Source organism: Argopecten irradians, chromosome 14 (assembly GCF_041381155.1).
Source record: "Argopecten irradians isolate NY chromosome 14, Ai_NY, whole genome shotgun sequence".
In the NCBI taxonomy this organism is placed as follows: domain Eukaryota; kingdom Metazoa; phylum Mollusca; class Bivalvia; order Pectinida; family Pectinidae; genus Argopecten; species Argopecten irradians.
The window spans coordinates 16,968,473-16,991,854 of NC_091147.1; the positions used below are offsets into that span (position 1 = coordinate 16,968,473).

At 34.1% G+C, this 23,382-nt stretch overlaps 1 protein-coding gene across 3 annotated transcripts in view; it reads left to right on the top strand.

Moving 5' to 3' along the window:
* LOC138307613 (protein ECT2-like) overlaps positions 1-22,889 on the top strand; it is a 51,050-nt gene extending 28,161 nt beyond the window's left edge. Inside the window, exons 3-23 of one of the 3 annotated variants that reach the window (XM_069248418.1) lie at positions 1,758-1,831; positions 2,284-2,463; positions 3,560-3,653; positions 3,903-4,012; positions 4,839-4,940; positions 5,391-5,490; positions 5,755-5,870; positions 6,508-6,570; positions 7,042-7,276; positions 7,778-7,896; positions 8,566-8,754; positions 10,824-10,934; positions 11,239-11,335; positions 12,099-12,180; positions 12,818-12,896; positions 15,557-15,676; positions 16,157-16,295; positions 16,839-16,990; positions 17,721-17,806; positions 20,613-20,790; positions 21,150-22,889. In XM_069248418.1, the coding sequence (XP_069104519.1) occupies positions 1,758-1,831; positions 2,284-2,463; positions 3,560-3,653; positions 3,903-4,012; positions 4,839-4,940; positions 5,391-5,490; positions 5,755-5,870; positions 6,508-6,570; positions 7,042-7,276; positions 7,778-7,896; positions 8,566-8,754; positions 10,824-10,934; positions 11,239-11,335; positions 12,099-12,180; positions 12,818-12,896; positions 15,557-15,676; positions 16,157-16,295; positions 16,839-16,990; positions 17,721-17,806; positions 20,613-20,790; positions 21,150-21,254 (2,531 nt within the window). In that variant the 3' untranslated portion in view covers positions 21,255-22,889. Of the gene's footprint in view, positions 1-1,757; positions 1,832-2,283; positions 2,464-3,559; positions 3,654-3,902; positions 4,013-4,838; positions 4,941-5,390; positions 5,491-5,754; positions 5,871-6,507; positions 6,571-7,041; positions 7,277-7,777; positions 7,897-8,565; positions 8,755-10,823; positions 10,935-11,238; positions 11,336-12,098; positions 12,181-12,817; positions 12,897-15,556; positions 15,677-16,156; positions 16,296-16,838; positions 16,991-17,720; positions 17,807-17,998; positions 18,014-20,612; positions 20,791-21,149 lie in introns of those variants that run through there. The other 2 variants (XM_069248416.1, XM_069248417.1) reach the window with 2 other exon arrangements.
* Positions 22,890-23,382: the final 493 nt, after the last annotated feature.

Genomic DNA, 23,382 nt, shown 5'->3' on the forward strand with positions numbered 1-23,382 from the left:
CATATATTTAATTACCTGCACACTCTGATCCAATTTGCTAGAATTGTTTTACTTACTCCAATATATGTTACTTTAGCACTGCTTGCTGCTGAAGTCGAACCTGCTAGTCCCTTGAACAAGTTTGATTTTCCTTTCATCAATATTATCAAGGATAGTCTATATCAGTGTTTTTGAACTATATTAATGTTGTGACTTGTAACAGCTGCGAATCTCATCTTAAATGTTTATTTTACAATTTTTATTGAAATGAGAAAAATAAAAAGTATATCAAATGAAACAAGTTACCACGTAACCAAAATAGCAGCTTTTGAATAGATGACAACTTTGTAAATATTTATACAGAATTCAAATACACTACATATATAATTATATACTGTATTCAACCCAATAAGCGCCCAGGGTGCTTAAAAAATTGATAAAAATGAAAAGGGGCTAATAAGTCGAAATTATTGCAAATCTATACCGTTTTATGTAGTTTTGGTCCTTATTTATGCATGGGCAATTGAAATTGAGGCCTCAAAATGGGGGAGGGGCGCTTATAAGGACATGGGCGCTTATTGGGTTGAATACATTACATACAAATTCACAAATTACATTTTGGTACCCTAAACAACCGCCCCTTTGTTATAATTTTTAAGCTCTAATGACGATGAATATGTTATATATGTACCAGTAAACTATACAGATGCAATGGGGGAAATCATTTTCACACTCTCTGATCTTAATTACTAGTATATTGAAAAAAATAAGACAAACAATTAAAGGAAATATACACTTATACATATTTAATTAGTATATGATAAAACAGCTGGTGACAAATCAAAGGCTTGGGAGATGATTTACTGTCTGACATATAACTATTGCATGTGTGTACCATAAATAATGTATTTTAATGTGTAATATTGATGTATAATACCAGGTATTAGCAGCTAGCTATAAAAAAACTTCCTGGTTCCCGTGTTATAAACTTGCAATTGGTTTGTGGGCTCCAGCTGCATGCTTTTGCTTAAAGATGCTCCATCGCTGACAAATACCGTAGTATTTTTTCACTGTCAAAACAGGAGCAGACAATTTGGTATTTTTCTTCAGTTACAAAAGTTACTTACTTAACACCATTACCAGCATTAAAAAGTTTTGGCTTCTAATTTTACTTCAAGCTAAAAATATGAAAAATAATTAATTGCATCCTGAAAAAAATTCTGTGGCACTATATCCTATATGGAATGAAGTATTGATTGCACATGCAATTTACTCTGCTGGCGAAGGAGCATCTTTAGATATTTCAATTCATACCTGCATATACAGCATTTTAACGATTGAAACATGTACTACAGGTTTAATTTCTCATATTATTGTTGTTCATGTTTGCATTAATTATCATGATTATTGAAATACTCATTTTATTACTGAACTGAATTTTTAAATTCTTACTGCATTGATAATGTTTGAATTGAATTATCTCAAATTTTATCATTAATTATCAACTGAGATCAATTTTATGTACTTACATGTCTCCATTGCAAAATCCTTAACTTGAATAAGTTTATACAGAATTCAATGAAAACACAAATTTACTAAATTTGTTGAAGGCTTATGCTTCAGCATATAATAATAATTGTACAGTTATGCTTCCAATTTGAAAATGACTTTTAAGTAAGATACATATCATTGCTAAATAAAATATATCAACACTTTGAATTTGGTAACTTATAATAACATTTTGTTTTATTCTTAAATTAATTTTTGTGTAATTTCAGATGTAAAGGAACCGCTTGTCATTTTGGTTGGAAAAGACTGCAGAGAAAATGACGATCTTAAGACTGCTGTTAAGGTATGCAAAGGTTTTCATAAATCTTTGTACAATATGTACAAATACCTATATTGCAGATGTGAGGGTTTGTCAAATTGTCTTTATGACATTTCCATGTCCTTTTTAATAACAAAAAATGATAAGGACTGCAGTGTCCATTCCAATTACATAGACAGACCCCATTTTATCTAAAAGTGAACCCCTTTCCTGAAACACCCAGTACAAACCTTGGATGTGCTATAGATAATTAATAAGTATCAGAGTTTTTTTGGGGGTTTTTTTTGGAGATATTAAAGATGGCTGATGTGGTCCCTTCAAAATCCTCTGATTTCAATGATAAATTGTAAAACAAGGCGAGGAGCCTTAATGGTGTTGAAATCACCGCTGCATATAGTTGGTGGGGGGGGGGTGCTTTCTAACAAATGGTGCCTTTCTGGTTTAAGAACTTCCTTCATATTATTAACATTTTCTAGGAATTGGAGCTGAATCAGGAAGAATCTGATACAGGGCTGGATTTTATACGGCGAGCCTCAGAAATTGAGAGTGTGTTTGTCCTGAATGTATTTGAAGGAGAGGTGTACCACAAGTTGCTGAAGGCGGAGGCCCGAATCATTGGCCCTCCTATCGTGTTCCAATGTGCCAAAAACAAATGTGTAAGTATTCTAACAGATCATCTACTAGGGCTGGGTATTGGAATGTCTAAAGCGATACGATACATAATGACAATACGCTGAAACAATACACGATACATATTGACGAAACAGTGGACCTCTATTTCAAATTCAGTTGACCATGGTGTTTTGAATACTGTGACAATAAAAGACAATTTTAATAATACACTCTATAACCTGGAAAATATCTATTGAACATTTGATTTGGTTTATCATCTGTGTTAATTTATTTCTGTCAATTCGTATTCTTAGTTATGAAAAGGCATTTCTAATGCATCTAAGTGATGCATTTGCTTTAAAAACTTCCTTTTGATTGAAATGCTCCAACTTGAATGATGTTTTAGAATAAATTTTGTTTGGAATTTCCTATTACTATAACGAAAACAGAAGGTTGAGTTGTTAAAACAATACAGCAATATACAGCATGTTTGCTTATCGATATTTGATATGCTGCTGAAAACAGATACACATCAGTATATTGATATATTGATCCAGGCCTATTATCTACAGAAGATGATCATTTTTTTTTTGTATGATACAAATATACAGAAGTATATTAGGCTCACATAGGTAAATATTGTTCAGGATATAACAAAAATGTTTTATTTGGCAGCCACCAAATAATGGAGCAGCCCAAAAAATGCAGGCACTTGATTTATCTGGCAGCAGCCAGACAGTCAAATAATTAAATGTCGGCCGCCATATAAATATCTGACAGAAATTTAAGTGGTTGCCGCAAAATGATATCCTGAAAAATATTTTCCTATGTGAGCCTTATACGCTTCCGTACAAAACAAAAGATAATTAAACGATCAGAAACTGTTGTGACCCATCAAACACTCAATTTTAAACTTTTTGATAGCACTTTTTATGATGTTAGCATATTATTTTTTCTGCTTTCATCTTGAAAATAATTAGAATGATCATTTGATATAAAAGAAAAATAATAATTTTGAGTTTCTATTCTATGGCTGTCTAGTTTATTTTTCGAGACCAAAATTGGTAACAGTATATATAGTTTCTAACTATTCGGGCTATTCTAGTAGTAGTCTATACTGCTGTTGGTTTTCTGTTCCAGCCGATTCCCTACCACAGTCGCCCTCTGTACTGTACAGCCATGCAGGGCGTCATCACATGCTTCACAGGGTTCAACCGACGGGAGGAGTTGGTAAGTTATAACAGGACGTAGATCTACCAAAACAAGAGTTATCTCTAACCTATATGGCAGATTTACAATACAACAGAGAAATGTCATGTGTCAGCCACACTCTAGGAATAAGTAGAATTTTTTTACTTTACTTTTTCATATATATACATTAAGTATAAAGATAAATGAGAGTAATATTCTATAATCACTAACTTAGTCTGAAATAAAGGTTTTAGTCCATTATTTCTGAATTATCTCCCTTTGTTCATCCCAGGCTCCACTGGGACAGACCTCCTACACCATATGGGTGGTAGTGTGCGGAAGGAGATCACGACCAAGGTCACTCATCTCGTGGCAAACAGTACCGAGGGCGAGAAATACCGGGTATGTATATACAAGGTCACATCAAGGTCACTCATCTTATGGCAAACAGTACCGAGGGCGAGAAATACCGGGTATGTATATACAAGGTCACATCAAGGTCACTCATCTCATGGCAAACAGTACAGAGGGCGAGAAATACATGGTGCATATACACAAGGTCACATCAAGGTCACTCACATCGTGGCAAACATAACTGAGGGTATCACTGTTATTATATCCACCCCTTGACTTTGCCTTAGCAAAACTGAAGGCTCTGTATGCAAAAATGGATGAGACAGTTGCAGGCATAGGTAGTTTGGTCCTTTCAAGTAAATCAAAAAAATGAATTTGGCTGTGAAGTTTGGTATCACTGTCTCATCTGTAAATCTGGAGGAAGTGTCTGCAGACCCGTTAAGTTTTTTCTCCTGAACAGCCTTCAGTTTTGCTGATATATTTATTCAAGGGGTGGATATTACGACAATGATAACAACCCCTGGAGTATAGAGGATGAGGTAATGAAACTGTTGTACATGCTGAAGGCATTTATCCATAACTGCAAGCATATATTTGAAGTTATGTTGATTATCAATCTAGATTTAAAGAATGTATTACTTTCTTGATGTGCATTTCATTTATCGGATTTTGTGTCACAAGGTTCTGATAATGACTTTCCCACAATATCAATACCACACCATTTATATAGCACTGTGGAAGATTCTTCTAAGAGGGAATGCTACAATAGTAACAAAGCATGATAAAAACAATAGCTGATGAATCTTAGAAAGATATTTCATATCTCATTTAAATGAGATTCTAACTTGCTAATTATATTATACCATTCTTTCAGTTTGCTGTTAGTTTTGGTACCCCGATCATGAGCTCTGACTGGCTGTACCGGGTCTGGGAAGAAAGAAACAACCTAGGGGTCAAGGGCACAGACACCAAACTGGTAAGGTTCATGTACAACCATCATTCTTTATCAGTATTGATGGTAAGTCGAGCGAGATAGACAGCAATAGACAGTCCGGCTAAATTTTGTACTTTACCATTGTAGTGCAGGGATGTGAAGTTTCCTCTGATTGAACAATATTTAGAGAAACTATAATAGTGGATGTGATCTGAAACATTTAGTGTGTCTGGGCCAAGGGACACGACCCAGAGCCTTGTTTTTTTGTGTCTGGGCCCAGGGACATGACCCAGAGCCTTGTCTTTTGTGTCTCATACAAGGGGACACGACCCAGAGCCTTGTCTTTTGTGTCTCGGACAAGGGGACACGACCCAGAGCCTTGTCTTTTTGATGGTCCATAAAATGTCTTTTTGTCATAAATATAAAGACAGTATATAATATCCAAGGTAAAGTATTATAACCTCAATATATAACGCTTTAATATCATTTCAGATGGTCCACAGGGTGCCGCCATTCTACAAATGTTGTCTCAGTTTTCTGGGATTCTCCAAAGAAGAACAAAAACACATGGAAGAATTGACAATAGAAAATGGTAAGTTGATATAAAGGTGTTACTTTGAATTGACCTCTAAGCCGACTATGATTCTGATTGGAATGTCTAGTAATGATAATTGCTGATGTGTCCTGTAAATCAGTGTTTTATTCCACAGGAGGTGATTTTAGGGAGATTAAATAGAAATGTCCTGTAAAGCATGTTGTTTTCTTGATCAGGGGAAAAATTTTGGACCATGGAAGATGAAAAAAAAATATTCTTAAACTGTGTCTGATTTTTTTTTTTTTTTTTTTTTTTTGACAGGCGGAACATTTGGGATTGTTGGAGACGATGAGTGCACACATCTGGTCGTGGATGATCAGAGTACGAGGGAGCTGCCTCACCCCAACATGTTACCACACTACGTGGTTAAAGCAGAGGTCAGTAGTGGCTGTAACCTCATCGCCATATTACTGTAAACTTAATTTATTTTCATAATGACTAAATTTTAGGTTTTGATGTCTTTTTCACTCCAAGTTTATCTCGCATTTTAAGAGTCGTAAGTGTCTATGATATAAGCAAAATTTAATCACACACGAAAATAAGTTGGTTTACTGTAAGTTCTCACCTTATTACGTTAAAAATGTGGATAATACTTTTATAAAATACAAGTGAATAACTAGATATTCGTAAAATGTTTTAATCTTTGGTATGTCTAATTCTTCATTAAATCTTAGCTTTTCTTCCAAATTCTTTATTAAGAACTTGTGTATCAGTCTATGTAAATTCTTACACTCTTTGAGTCCTTCTGAGATAGAATGCTGTCTTGAATAGACTTCTACCAAAAAAAAAAATCAACAAAAGTGAGGTTCTTTTATTGTCTGCTTTTATAAAGGATAATATGACGACATAAATCAATGCTTCCCTTGGAAAACGATGCTAAAAACTGCAAGGAAATCCTTTTCATAAACAACACTAAAAGGAAATAACTCCTGCATGAATCACAAGCAGTAAAATCTGTATGTGAAGATGTTTTTCTCTGTCAAATTATGATGTTTACAATGATGCTTTTTTCAGTGGTTCTGGGGGAGCATACAGATGGAGGCATGTGCTGACGAAAACCTACTGGAATATCAGAAGGTAAGTGACTGTGCTGTTGGAAAAGCAAAAAACATTGTCAAAACTTAGAATTCTATTTTGGGTCGTGGCACATTGTGATGATTTTTTGTTTGTTTGAGTTTTATGGCCCATCGACAACTAGGGTAATTTAGGGCCATATTTACTCCAACAATTTCAGAGAATATGATCTATATAGTTTTAGTATACATTCTGTAATTCTTTTAAATTCAATAATGAAAATTGTGTCAACAATATGGTTATGATTAACTGTATTATGACTTTTCATATTCGGTGAAAACTCCTGAAAATTTCTTGCTGGAAATGCTTGACTTACTTTTTAGGAATATATATATGTAAAATATCAAACCAACCCCAGAAATTCGGGTTTTGTGATTCAAGGATGCTAAACTGTGCCACAGTACAGGTCCATATTTCAATGTCAAAAGCCTTTATCACGTAAGACTTATGGATGATATGAATTTTTGCATACAGGTGTGTGCCGCTGCCAACTCTATATTCACACCAGGAAGATGTATGTCAGGGTCCAAGTCACGGAAGAGGAAAAGGTTGAAGGAAAACATCGCCCAGCTGGTTGGGGAGGGCGATTATGACTCGCCATTGTACAAGAGAAGGTCCAGTGAGTCCAGTGAGATGGGACGCACGTCCATGAGTCCTAGTTCCTTCTTAGATGCCTCCAATACTCCGGATAAGTCAGACTATGTTACAGGTATATAACCAGACATGTTAAGGAAAATAACTGAAACGTTTGAAATCCGTCAGTAAAATAGATGTAGAAGGGAGAAGAATTGTATTCATTTCTTTAAGCGACTTTATATTTCACTGTTGAAAACAGAAGCCAAGCGTTGTGCAACTTATATCCTTATTGAATATTGGTACTTTTAAATTTTCTAATTGAGAGAAAGTGTAAGTTTTAGGATATATAATAAGTTGCATAACTCTTGGCTTCTGTTTTCAACAGAGAAACCTAAAGCATAATTCACTTTAAAACAAAAGCACAAGGTAGCAATGTGAAAATATTTTATCAAATATTTTATCAACTTCAAGAAAAAATTGTCTTTTGATAGCTGTTCAGAGTAAAATCAAAAAGTTCCTAAAATCTCTGACCCGTCAATGACAAACAGTCAAACAAGACGTTTCTTTACTTTTTATATCCTCCTTTCACACCCTTGAAATATCAATGGACATAGCAGCTTCTTTGTTTTTTCAGAAGATCAAAAAGAGAAAGTGACCAATATATCACTGAAGACAACGCCCCGACAACAGGTTGTGATGGAGTTTTTACAGACAGAAAAGAACTACGTTGGAATTCTGAGCACTATTCTAACTGTAAATAAATAAATACTTTCCTATTTTCCTCATTGCAAAAATAATTTTTGATTGTCTTCTCAACGCCTATTCTGTAGTATATCTTTAGTCCGGGACCAATATTGGGCTCCATTCCTATTATCTAAATTGAAAATGGCCTCCTTTTTCTGCCCAGTGGGTTGCTAAATTTCCCAATGTATACTTTAGATTTACAGTTTATGTAAAATACAAAATTGATTAACATGACAAAAGAATCAAATGCATATATAAATGATTTCCATTGAGAAATGATTTTAATAGCTACAGCATACTGCTTATAAGACTTCCTATATGTCACTATTCCCTCCCAATTCAAAACGCTTCTACATGGTCTGTTGTTCAAGCTGGAGAAGTAATTGAAAAGTTATTTTGTAATGCAATTCATCAGTTTACCATAATAAAATCTATACTTTATTTGGGCCTTGTTGTTCAAACAATGATTAACTTAATAACATGATTAGTGAAATGTTCATTTTATGTTTGCTGCAAAATTGAATACAATGTCTGTGAAGTTGGTGTAAGTCAAGTTAGCTTCAAACATTATTTTATTTTGATTTGAAAATTGTTGTTAAACCTTTTGATTTAAAGCTGAAGTTGAACTGAGTAATTTAGCAGACTAATTAAGTCATCACTAAATCTTTGCTTTACCAGGTTTTTAAAGCTGAGGTTGAAAAGACAAACCAGTACAGTGGAGCACTGCTAGCTCCACAGCATGTCAAGGTGATTTTTGGTAACATTCCTCCAATCTATGATGTCCACTGTCAAATCTCAGAAGAGCTTCAAGGCATCGTGGAGAACTGGAGCGAGGACAAAGGAATCGGTGATGTCATTCTTAAACATGTATGTTTCACATCTTTTTTGTTCTTATCTCATACACCCCTGAAGCTACTCCCATAACATGAGAGTCGACTGGTCAGCCGTGTTTTTTATGGGACGTTATTTTGCTGACTGTCGACTCTCATTTCCGAAGGCTTATTTCTTTGATGCAGCTTCTGACGTCAGATGAAAGCAGAAGGAAAAATGCATTTATATCAATATTCATAGCTCTAACAGTGATAACATTGATGTGTACTTACAGTTTAGGTATTAATTATCCCATTTATCTAGTAAAACCATAACTCGAGGCCTCATAAAATAGTTTTTTAGCGGATTAGATATGACGAACTCATTCTGTCACATTATGACCTAGTTTTAAATATGGCGACTGGTTACTACAAAAAACGGAACGTAAATTCAAGTGGGCAGAATATAAGAAAAAGTAAAGACACTCAAGCGTTTTGGGGACTTTGCATTTTTGTTTTTTCTATTTACCGGCCAGATTGCTATCAACATGAAGTTTTGTCTGGGTCATGCAAGTTTATGTTAGGAGATGTAAATATTTGTTTTAGAAGGATTTTACTGCTGGTTTTGTCAAAATACTTGTTAATCTATGAAAAAGAGGTAGGTATTTGATATTGATGACTAGGGCTGAAACGATTAGTCGAATAATCGGAGGCGATTAGATTAATGAAGCTAATTGCTGATAATCGATTAAAGATTTTATTAATCGTTAATCGTAACATGCATAGCCAGTGCATTGTAAGCTGACTTAACACGTTGACAGATCATGGATTTCTGAGTAAGCCATTCCGACTGGAGTTTCATCTCTTTATGTACATGTTTTGAACTCAACAAAGCATATATGATGTGAGAAATACTTGTTAAATTACGTCTCTGTGGAAGTTAAAGTCATTAATCAATGAAAAAGTGGATGTCATGAGAAAGCTTGCAACACGCTGTTCGCCAATTTTCACTAGCGATCGACTCCATGTTGTTACGTCACGGAGGCCTAATCGCCGCCGGGACGCTCGGGAGCGGAAGGAGCAGTAATAGTGAACATTTAAAATTTACTATTGCATGTGTTTATCATATAAAAAGAATGTTTTTGTTCATATTCTAATTGAATATAAGAGTTGTTGATTTATTTCATTTTTTTGATCACGGAAATAAAAAATTTCATTGACGAAAATTTGGTCATGTTGCTCCGTGGCGACCAGATTTGGTTGATTAGTCGTACGTGTGAAGGTCACGTCAAAACAGCGGGTTAGCAGACTTGATTTAAACGATGTTACGGAAGACAATACAGGAACGGAATTCAGAGCTTATTTGGGATAAAATACGTTTGTTTTGTCAATAAATCTATTCTTATTTGTTGGTAGGCTTATATTATATAAGGCATGTCCTCTGTCATATTATACGGCAGGTGTTATTATTAGTTGATGACAAAACATGGCGGACGTTTTCAGTAGTCAGTAGTGAAACAATATAGTTGCCTTCAATTCAAACGATTAATCGATTAGTAATCGATTACATGTGACCGAATAATCGAATACAAAAATTACTAATCGTTTCAGCCCTATTGATGACTACTTAAATATGATATAAACATTTTATATTGTCACAATCCAAACTTTGAAAATGTTACCCTCAGCATCGGCTAAATGGCCTATCGGAAGTTAGAGGTTAGACACGACGTAATGTTCCTAAAGTGTCTCGTTGTGCTATACCTCCAACATAGTTGGAGTACCCTGAAGCCACCTTTAGGCTAGTTGGAAGGGATTGGAAAATGAGGAAAAAAAATGGGGTCCTTTTTATTTTATGTTCTTATATCATAACCCCTGAAGCCACCTTTAGACTAGTCTACTACAAAATCTCAGGTATGAAAGAGTTATTGGGACAGCATAAAAACAAATCATACATGAAATAGTGCCTGTGATATGACCCTTTGCTTTTTCAGAAAATAATTCATATATTCATATAAGTTTTAGTACTTGATACATTATTTACACAAAAAAATGTGGTTCATTTACTTTTCTGATATATTTCCGATCTTACTGATGTCTATTTGTGATTAACATATATTTTTTCAGGCTGATGCCTTGCTGAAAGCATACCCACCATTTGTTAACTACTTTGAACAGACCAAAGAAACCATAGCTAAATGTGATAAAACTAACCCTAGATTCCACGCCTTTCTGAAGGTAAGTAATCCCAAAGAAGGAATATGGGTTCAACATTGTGGTCTGCAAATTCCAGATGAATAGTCACAAGAATTTACAGATGTGTAAACCTCATCAAATAGATTTATAAAAACAAGGACTGGTGACAAAAAGTTTTATTTTGCCCTTTTTCTAGTATTGAAAACATTACAACTACACACAATTTTGAAATGATATTCATACCTCTGCATGATAGTAAATATATTGTTCTAAATTTCTATTTCAAATATTCTTCTGTCATATATTTAAACATTTTTGATGACATTTTGTGTTTGTTTGGGTACAGGTGTGTCAGTCTAAGCCAGAGTGTGGACGTCAGACGTTAACAGAACTGTTAATTAGGCCCGTCCAGCGCCTTCCCAGTATTTCACTATTACTTAATGGTGGGTTCATAGTCTAATTGACTGAATGACTATTTTTCTATAGTGATATTATCAAATAGATGTAACTTCATCTTTAACTTTAAAGATGCTCAACCGCCGAAAAATAGTATTTTTTCACTAACAAAAACAGGAGCAGACGATCTAGTATTTTTCTTCAGTTACAAAAATTACTTACTTTACACCATTACCACCATTGAAAAGTTTGAGCTTCTAATTCTACGTCAAGTTAAAAATATGAAAAATAATTAATTGCATCCCGAAAAAATTCCGACGCACTATATCCTATATGGAATGAAGTACTGATTGCGCATGCACCAAAGGCAAAATGAAAATATATATATTATTTTTGTGTTAATTAGACATACATACACACGATTGAACGCCAATTATTGTTCAAATAATGAATATCATTTATGCTCTGTCGGCGGTGGAGCATCTTTAATGCCCATTGTATATTACAGGAACTTAATTGAGAATCTGTCTTGAGAATCTGTAAATCTAACATGGGTTTTCATGCCATTCTCAGATTGCTTTTTTTCATAGCAGTATAAAAAAAAAAGAATCGGCCAATCAGAAAGCCAGATTTAGTGTGAAAACAAGGGAAAATTAAATATTTTATCATGAACTTAAATGCCCATTGTGTGGACTTGCTTGAGAATCTATAACTTAAAGTGGTTTTCATACTTTTGATAGCTCTTACCTTTGCCAATGTTATTTCGTCCCTATCGCCAATTATAAAATATAATGAGGATTATATTTACAGATATTATGAAACACACCCCTAAAGATAACATAGACAATAGTAAACTGGAAAAGGCCATCAACATCCTCAAAGAAGTCATGACGTAAGTAGATACCTGTTGGATTACCTCTCAAACGCAGGAATATGATTCTTCATCTTTTTAGATGATTTCTTCTGATTGAACAATAATTATGAGCAACAAATCATGTCAGGTGTAATGCTTTTAAACATTAGGGGCTCCTCTCATTAGTCGAGGGATTTCCTCCCTTTGCTGATAGGATCAATCCTTGTGAATGGCAGCTAAATATTTTTACAAATCTAGTCAGGTCCGTGCACATTGTTTAGAAGACCTCACCATTCTGGATATAACTGTGAAGTTCTAGCTACTATAATTACACTGTGGACACACAGCATATCACACAAGATTATCTCTGCTCATGAGTGTCAATATTAGGTCAAAGAGTTATAACTCATTACTGAAGCTAGGTATGTACTATACATTACTGAGTTATATGTGTACATGAATCAGAATATTTCTGGTTTGTATGATTTTACTCTATGAGAAGAAACAAAGCCACAGATAGAGTATATCATCTTGTTCCTCAGCAATTACTGTTCATGGAGGCATGAACAGTGAAATTCCACAACTGATGGAGGCATGAAATTACCTGTGTATGGTGTTATCACACTTAATCTTAATCACATGATTAACGATATCATATTGAATTTGTTGTTTACAGGCATATAAATGAAGACAAGAGAAAGACAGAGAACCAAGTAGTTATGTTTGAGATAATGAACGATATAGACAATTGTCCTGTAAGTATTCACATTTTACTAAATCTTTATTTTGATTTGATTGGTTTAAAGGTAGGTTTTGCCGAATGAAATATAAAGACTACGAAATTGAAATTTATCCCTACATAGATATAATCTTCAGATCATTTTCGATGCATTCAGCGAACAATATGGGTGGTCAGTTGCTTAGCTTGACCAGGAAAATACTTCTCTAAAAATAGAGTGAAGTCAAGCTTTACATAGAACATGACGTAATTTTTTTCCAAAACGAGGCCGCATCAAGAAATGGAAGCGTGTAACAAATAACAATGTAACAAGATATAAGTGACAGTCTTGCCATGGCATGTTCAGTAAAAAAAAAATTAAAAAAAAAAGAAGTGTGATGGATTGTTTATACATATCACATGATCCATAACACTTCATATTACTTACATACGCTCACTCGCTTAGTACATCAAACATATATGTAGTTAGTCTGCCGCTGTATGTGCCCTGGTACATGTGTTGAAATTTAACTCGCCACGTGTAATACGAGTCCCAACAGAATCAGTGCGAGTTCCGCTTGAGATGTGACTTCTGTTTCTTCTATTGCTACATGCCACCTCTAATTTTATTCCCTAGAGATATCCTAGGGTACTACCGATTCTATTCTAATCTTCTCCTGTTTGTTGCCGATTCATATATATTTTTCTCTCACAAGCTTTCGTGCAGCCATTTTGTTTACTTTTAGTGCGTAAAAAACGCGAATGCGCGAAACTTGACAACACAATCCATCGCAGCTTCATTTGCATACTATCCTGTCAGCCTGACATCGTAATAAATCAAGGATTTCCTTCAATTTTGTATTCAAGACACATTTGTTCAAACAAATATGCATTAAGAAATTAAATTAAGGTTATTTTAAAATGTTTTTTCATCTCCTCCGTTTATCGGATTTTACACACACAAAAATTATTTGGTGGGGCGAAACCTACCTTTAATGTCCCATCAACAGTCAGGGTCATTTAATGACACACTGAGTATAGGAGGTTGAGGAGAGTTGGAGTACCCAGAGAGAGAGAGAGAGAGAAAACACTAACTTACAATCCGTATCCTGCAACTACCCCACTCAGGATTCAAACTCACCACCAAAATTTTAGGGGCTTGTGGTCACTGAGTGGTGGACATCTTAACCACTCAGGCCACGGCTGCCTCCTTTAATAAATCTCTCACATGGATATACTTAGCTAAATCTCTTCAATGGGAGGCGCTAGTTCACATATTGGAGACATATTTTACAGCCATGCTACCCCAACTGAGAACGACGCATGTATATAAACCTCTATCGCTCTACCGCTGACTTGTATTGATGTATTGAATGAGTGTACTGTAGCCGTGTTATTTAAAGACTGGAGTACTGTCATCAAATCCACAGGTAAATTGGTACTGGATGCTATGCTCAGGCCTCTCATCCAGCTTAACGAAACTGAATGGCTAGTTAGCTTAGCCGATCTATATATCATCAACAATGCGTTTGTATCTACTTAAAAACAAAACAAATATACTTCAAATTGCATCAACATTCACTTGACTAGTATTTCTTTATTTTAGATATTTTAACAAATCTTCCTATTTCTAGTAAAATTGCATATGAAACTCCTTATAGATCTAGCGATGCTCATTACGTATTGAACCGCCATAACATGTCCTGGCTGCAGACCATGTGCAAAAAGTCAAAACACACGTGGGATTTATAAGACGAGACATAAACTGTCCTATATTTAGAATTTTCAATTAGTGGTTTGTAAAATTATTACAGCAAAACTGACAAGCTACAAGGTTAGTGGCATTTTTAACCGTACTGTTATATATAATTAGCCATCAGCTTGGATCTGGTGCCGTACAGGTAGTGAGTTTACTCACAATGTGATTATTGCAAGCCAACGTATCTGCTATCGGATTGCTCTTTAAAGTTTGTTAATGATCTCAAACACACTTATAACTTATTGTGGTAATTTAAAGTAACTAGATTATAATATTTTCAAATAGTTCTGATAGCTATTCATGTGTTTATATAATATCTCCAGACATTGACATGTGTACGGAGTACGGCTGACTGCCAGTGTTTTTGACATGTTTAGCAAGATATATTTCACTGTTTCAGTTACGGTGGCTAATAAAAGAAAACAAACACAGTGCAATTATATTATGTTATTTCTTCTAAATACAACACTTCTTTGTGCTAATTGTCAAGCATTTATTGTGAATGTTTTGCAATGAAATTACCACCTCTAGTCTTTATAACATTGAATTTGTGGTTCCCCAGACATCGTTTTCCCCAAAATTTGAATGTGCAGAAAATACATGTGCAAAGTACACTGGTGTGTAAGTAACACAAGTTTTTACGGTATTTGTAACAATTACGCTTGTGTTTGGTACAGCTAATGTAGCCAGAGTGCCCGCGATTTACCTGTGGATTGGCGACAGTACTCGAGTCTATATATCACATCAGAGACCTGTCACTTACATTAACTTCTATATCAAGCTAGCTTTGAAATTATAAAGATATATCAATATAAAGAGTCCTAATGTATTATTAGCTCGAGACAAAAACTGGTGTTGAAGTCGGGAGTATTTATGAAGTCTATAGTCTCTGTCAAATATTACCTTGTGTTTTATGACTATTGATTCTGTTTTAACAGCCTACTTTGCTATCGTCCCATCGTCGGTTTGTTACCCGCATTGATGTAATTGAATTATCTGATGAGCTCTGTGGCCGAGGAATGCCTCTTTCCTTATTTCTGTTTACCGACAGTTTGGAGGTGAGATTTAGGATTATATACAAAAAGTATTTAGATACATCAGTTCCTTATTGATTATCATAAACTTTACATGTTCATTACTGAAGAACATTCAAATTGATGTATATACATTTTCACTACATTCCCACTATGTAACCTTACTTAGCACAGTTTGCAGTCACATAGACTATGAACTTCAATCATTTATGATGATGTCGTTATCTTTGTGACGTCACAATTGTCATGCCAGCAATGAAGGAAAACTGCTGTTCAAATGACTGTTCCATCCTTGACGATAACAAATGATTAATTCATTATAGATGCAAAATCTCTTGGTATGTCAGCATAAAAGTTTTGCCTATGTCTGAATGATATACCTTGTACTGTTCCACTGTTTCTGAATTTCATATGGAAGAAGAGGTATTTATATTTTACTGTCATTTCTAGGTTAAAGTATAGAAGTTGCGCTTTATTACAGTATAACTTTAATATCTGTTACAGTTATGTAAACGGCGGTCACGATACCTAAACAGTACCAAGTCTCCAGCACTCCTGAAAACCCCACAGAAGGCCTTCAAACACCTGACCCTAATACCACTGGCTGCCATCAAACGTGTGATAGACTGTGTGGAGAATGATGGTGAGAATTGGTCCCATGTACAAAATGTGAAAAACGACTAGGGATAAAGCCAATCTAATTAGAACTAGACTTGTAATTCCGCTCCACTACGATACTCTACATTACGCTCCAATACAAGATCTAACAATGTCTTGTTCAAAGTCACCTCAGCATTTCAAGCCTAATTTTAATTAGATTGGGGATTGATCTGACTAGGGCTCGATCAGGTTTTGCTATCAGTAATATACCAGGAGCCAGTTTTGCAAACATTCCTTAACAAAATTTCTGAACTTTTTCCTTTAACATTTGTAATAATTTCTAATGAGAATTTTTAGGTCAAGGAATTTTCTTGATTAAGGGTTAAGGAATTTCCAAAGTTAAAGTAATATTCCTGAAACTGAGGACAGCATATCTTGTATATATGTATGTAAGATGTTTGGTATTAAGATTAATTAATTTAATAGTGAGGAAAGATAGACATTTTGGTAGAAGTGTATTTGAATGTGATGTTTCAAGTTTTTTCTCTTTAAATTGTTGTGAAACCTGGTTTTGTTTTTATTGCAGATTGCCGAAATTCCTTTGGTGTTATAGTAAAAAGTAATTCAGAAATGACAGAGAAACTGTTTAGTTTTATGGTGGATGGGGAGGAAAGCAAGAAAGAGTTCATGACCAGTCTCACTAAGAGTATATCACACATAATCTGTATGGCTGATCACGTAAGTCACTTAGCTAATATCTCGTGCATAATTCAGTTACTACCTCACAATGGGGAAGACAAATAAATGATAAATAAATTCTTACATAGTAAAGACAACTGGCACATGAAAATAGACATTGTTGTTAAGTCATCATTTTATTTGCATGACCTTGCTGTTAAAGCCCACTATCTTTCCGGAGCAAATTTTAAAGGTTTCTTAAAAACATTAATAACATAAGAAAATACATGTTGATGGCCTAAGATGAGGTAACAATACCAAACATGCGAGATTTCCTGATATGATATGATTTTTGCCATGAGTGATAAAATTGGGAGGTTTAGGACGACGAGGAAACATCTCGTTATGAAAATTAAATTTTTTTTTACATTAACTGTAAGATGATAACCGCTCTACAAAATTATTGATCTCGTTTTTTCCAAAAATTAAAAAGCCGTTTCCGAAATTAAGTGGGCCTTTAATGATAAGTGTTGTCAATATAGACAAGGTAGCATGTGCCATGCTTTGTTTAAAATTCTTTCAAACTCATGAGTATAATAGAAGAGGCTAACTTGAGACATCCATAATCAGCAAACTTACTTGGTGGTTTCTTCACTGCTGCCCATGCATTCTTTACAAATTGGCACATTATTTGGAATGATTTCCTTGATACCATTTTCTTTGCTTCGCTGGACTTTCTTTCTCATATCAATACAAGGATAACATAACATCTGTATAATTTTCCCCATAGGAGTCTTTGATGGTGACTGTTGTCGGCCGAGATCTTCACATCAACACAAGTGAATTAGGAAAGCACAGCATCAGTAAAGCTGCCAGGTATGGCCCTGTTGTGCACAGTAATTAATACACAACTATTCAGGTTAATTATCCAGGGACAGAATTCCATAACTACTAATCAAGCACTAAACTTTATAATATACCTTAGTTAAGCAGTTTGGCATTGATGTTTTTTTGCGGGGTTTTTTTTTACAGTTTAGAATCATAGTTTTGTTGCCTTTTACATTTCAGCAAAAAAGCAGCAAGGTATGGTGCTTAGTTCATGGCTTGTTGGCTAAGCTGCACCAAGTGTAAAAATTAGCTCATTATTCATTAGCAAGCAGCAAAATATAACATGTAGTTTCATATATACTTCAGCTGAGTAGAGTATAGAAATGAGAATAATAGTTACATAATAACACAAATAAACTTGTCTAAGCTGAAAGTTTTTTAAACGTGGGGAAGTGAAATACAGATTTATCAGAGAAAAGAACCAGAAGCTCCTAGAGATTAATCCTTTTATGCTTTAGCAATCACGCTTCCAATTTATGTCAAATTTCAGCTGATAAAACTTTCTCCTTTTATGCTTTATAAACAAAGATACCGATAATGTTAAATCTTGGATTTATCCTTTTCTGCTTCAACAACAATGGTACCAGTTTATTTCAAATTTCAAATGATAGATATTTATCCTTTTATGCTGCATCAGCAATGCTGAAATTTTTTGTCAAATCTCAAATGATGATAAGAAAAGGTAAGAAACAATGCCTGGACATATCTGATTTTTTATTACATTAAGTTAGGAATCCATGTTATCAGCGTACTTAATTTCTTCTAAAAGAATTCTATCCACTTATTTTGCAAGCTAAGCATCAATTCATTAGAGTGGTATATACTCAAGTGCATTTTGTTCATGTAGGGGATTTCAGACTAAACCAGTGCATTTCTTGATTTGCTGTAGTTAACCTCTGCTGGTGAAACCAGAGGAGAGGATTATAGTGTTTACTCTGTCTGTCTATCTGTCTGTCTGTCCATCAGTCTGCCTAGATGTTGAGCAAAGATTTGAATGAAACTTATAATGTTAGATGGTAAAGTAAATACTGTAACTCAACTTCCTTTTGTCGCTACTGAGTTTCACGACTTCCATTTCAAAACAAGTTTGCAAAAATAAACAGTCGCAGATTTGGAAATTGATTGAACATGGCTATCAGTACCAATGATATAGATACTGTATAGATACTGATTCGGGGAGATGAACATTCGTGAATATACTATGGTTGCGAAATTCATGAAATTAAATCGCACAATAAAGATAGTTGGTTTACAATACTGTAAATCCATTTTTTTTATATTGTTTTTTTTTTTTTTTTTTGCAGAGACTTAATTGTGTTTTCAAGCCAAACAACTTTTCCACAACAATGTATTTTCCTGATTAATAAATTATACCAATACATATGAAATTTGGGGTAAAGATTCTTAAATAGTATTTAGCAGCTAAGCCATTGATTTTTTGGGTAAAAGAATGTGTAATAAATAACACATATAGGTACACATTGATATCTTTATGCAAGAATTATTACTTTTTACGATTCATCCATCTTGGACTAGCTGACTGGGCCTGGCAAATAAATTCTTAATAAAAGCTAACAACAAAAAATACATTATTTACATGGGGATTTTTTTACTACGGGAAACAAAAATTGGCTTGGATACCTGTTATAATTTTCTTTCAATTTTCATGATTATGAAGTTTTGTTTCACATATAAAATCTTGCTGAATTGTATCATAAAGAATTTCAATCATAGAACACCGCAATGCACTGCAGAGCAAAGTATTGCAAATGGATGATTATATATAGCTGGAAAAGTAGCTTTAGTTCATATTTACCCAGAATGCAACTTAACTTTAATAACTATAACTTGTATGTAATATACATGTAATCCTAACAAAGCATTGTATACTTTGGTTTCATTAATATGTTATTAACAAAGCATTGTATACTTTGGTTTCATTAATATGTTATTAACTTAATGTCTATAATTACCTTTCATCATTATGTTATTAACTTATTATGTTTAATTACCTATACAAGTTCAGCTTGAAAGACCAGTTTGTTGTGGTTGTTTTGGGTAATCTGTTCCCATTACAATCTGCAGCTGCCTTTCACAGCTTGTTTCAATCCTTGTCTTAATTAAAAAAAACAGTGACATGAACTTCTGATTTGTTTCTCATGATATCAAGGTGCCTTTTGATAATGACTTAAATGTTAAGAATGAAAAAGTCATCAATATTATGTTTAATTGACGTAATCATCAATGTTACAGTAAAGTGAAAAGTGAAGTTCATGTTTCTCGATCTAAAAGGAGAAAAAAATACAAGAAATATCCTTTAAAACTTATACCATATTGAGTAGTATTTATCATGCATATCGTGATACATAGTAAATGTATTGAAGTACAATGTATGTACATTCAACAACATCAAAATTAATATCATGTCATAGTCTGTCTAATTTGCTTATGTACATATCTGGTTAATGACATTCAATAAAATGTTGTCAAGTTATCAAGATAAGATTTTGTAATGCAGTTGCAAATTCATTGTGTCCAGCAAACAATTTTGAGGGAGGGGAGAAAAATTAAACCCAATTCAGACAGATCAATTCATACTTCTTACCAACTACTGGTTGAGTAAATGTACCCTTTCTCCATGCCTATACAGAACGCCTTTGTTAAACCTTCAGACTTGGTAGGTATTTATAGCTTATTTTGACGTGTTTTCCAGACTTTGTGGATAGTTACAGTTTATTTTTATGTGTTTCACAGACTTTGTGGGTATTTATAGCCAATGTTAATGTTTTTCTAGACTTGGTAAGCGTGTCAGTCGAGCCTTCTCCTTCAATAAGACCCCAGGGCGACTAAAGAGAGCCGTGTCCAGTGTATCCCATGCCTTCAGTCCATTCGCTGACTCTAGAGAGAGGTACCTGGGAACCCCACGTGGTAACCTACAGGGCAAACGTCTAGCTAGCTGTATGGACCTCACGGTAAGTCTATACAGTAACAAATAAGCTGATTATTATGTCATGATGATATCTTACTGATCTTGTGTGGCTGAAGCAGTTCAAAAATGATACTTTAGTTTCTTTGATACCTCAATCATGACTTATGTGTTTGTATCCTAATACCAATGAAACCTTTTGCAAGTTTTCACAACTGTTATCTAATGATGGTGGTCATTATTTTGTGAAAGCTTGTAAATAACACATGGCTATTTTTGGTCATCACTGACTAAATCTTTTGTTTGATCTGTGAAACCTTTAAATATTTTTGATCCTTTAACATCTCTTATTGTTTATATAGATCATTCTATTATCCTTTGACCTCTTGACCTTTTCTGTTATAGGATTCCATCTCCCCCACACTGAGTAGCTTTGCTAGCTCTACAACTCTGTACGATGAGAGCGACACAATCAGTTTAGGAGCATACTCACTCAAGGAATTGCCCTGATGTCTATGAACTGTGGACTGTACATATATATAGGACAAACTGCAGTGAAGAGCTCCAACTATAAAGTTTCTGAGCTTTCCAAAAGGGCCGCCGATCAAAATAAGCTGAAACAATGCAGTCCAATGTATAGGACCTGTTCAGCCCTACATGATATGGAATATCTCTGTAGCAATGTATAGTGATTCAGAGGCAAGCCCCATTCACATGGAAGTGGAATAATTCTCTTACAATACATGGTGATTGAGAGATTAATGATCAGCTCCACACTTTACGAAGACAGACATCATAGTCACAGGATCATGGAAAGATGATTATAGGGACCTGTTAATACCGGGATAATTTTCATTATCAGATACCAGTTTTATCAATATTACTCAACTGAAATTTTTCATAGGGATGCATTACAGAAGTTAAGAAAAAAGTTCAGAAGTCTTTCTCAACTTTTGTAATGTTATATTTCCGATAATTTTAAGTTGAATATGGAATTTCCAAAAGGATTATTGATGAAACTGAGTTTAGGAGATTGGTACCTTGTTAAGTTGAGAATTGAAAGTTTGTTTAGAAGATATCCCCTTCACTTCATATGGCTATATCACCAGGTCACCTGATTATTTATTTATCTAACTATGTATTTCCACTACTCACACAACACATGTAGTCAGACCTATGGTGTACCATGTAGCCGAAGGGAAGAAATCAGTCACTACCAGTATTACTTTTAAAATGCCATTAATCAGTTTTTTCTGTTTGGTGCTAGTTTAGTCTAGATAAGGCTAGTTTAGGCTATTTTAATCTAGTTTAGGCTACTTTAGTCTAGTTTAGGCTACTTTAGTCTAGTTTAGGCTACTTTAGTCTAGTTTAGGCTACTTTAGTCTAGTTTAGGCTAGTTTAGAACACAAGGAGGACATAAAAAATCAAGTTTATTAATTTCTAACATATATCTCACAACATTACTGAACACTCTTTAATGGGATCTTAGCTGAGTAGAAGTTCTCAATTATCGATCTTGTCTACATTCACTACTTACTTCACTTAAAATGTTGATAGCTTGTATGTACTATTGACATACCTTTATCTGTGGTTCAGTACTCTGTAATGAGCTCAGAAGACTCAAATTGCTTTCTAAGAGTCTTAAGGAATAGTTTGATGCATCTGGTTATAGCAGGACACTTTTATTTCATTAGTTGACTATGAGATGGCGTAAGACAATGGCAGAATATTGAAAACTTACAGAATTAAGAATGTTTATAGTAAGCTTGACATTGTGTTGTAAATGTTTACTGTACTTGTGTACACTGTACCGGGTATATGAATTTCAGTTTTGTAAGCTTTCAATCACTGTATGCAAATTGAAGTTCTGTAGTATAAGCTTTCACTGTGTACAAAAGTTATTGTAAGCTTTCATAGTACAAAAGTTATTGTAAGCTTTCATAGTATACAAATTATAAAGTAAGCTTCCGTAGTATACAAAATTATAGAGTAAGCTTTTGTAGTAAACAAAGTTATAAAGTAAACTTTCATAGTATACAACGTTATAAAGTAAGCTTTTGTAGTATACAAAATTATAAAGTAAGCTTTCATATTATACAAAGTTATAAAGTAAGCTTTTGTAGTACATGTATTCAAAGTTATATAAATCTTAAGCTTTCCTGTTACAAAGTGATAGTAAGCTTTCACTGTATACAAAGTGATAGTAAGCTTTCGCTGTATACAAAGTGATAGTAAGCTTTCACTGTATACAAAGTGATAGTAAGCTTTCACTGTTTACAAAGTTATAGTAAGCTTTCACTGTATACAAAGTGATAGTAAGTTTTCACTGTTTACAAAGTGATAGTAAGCTTTACAAAGTGATAGTAAGCTTTCACTGTATACAAAGTGATAGTAAGCTTTCACTGTATACAAAGTGATAGTAAGCTTTCACTGTATACAAAGTGATAGTAAGCTTTCACTGTTTACAAAGTTATAGTAAGCTTTCACTGTATACAAAGTGATAGTAAGCTTTCACTGTTTACAAAGTGATAGTAAGCTTTCACTGTATACAAAGTGATAGTAAGTTTTCACTGTTTACAAAGTTATAGTAAGCTTTCACTGTATACAAAGTATAGTAAGCTTTCACTGTATACAAAGT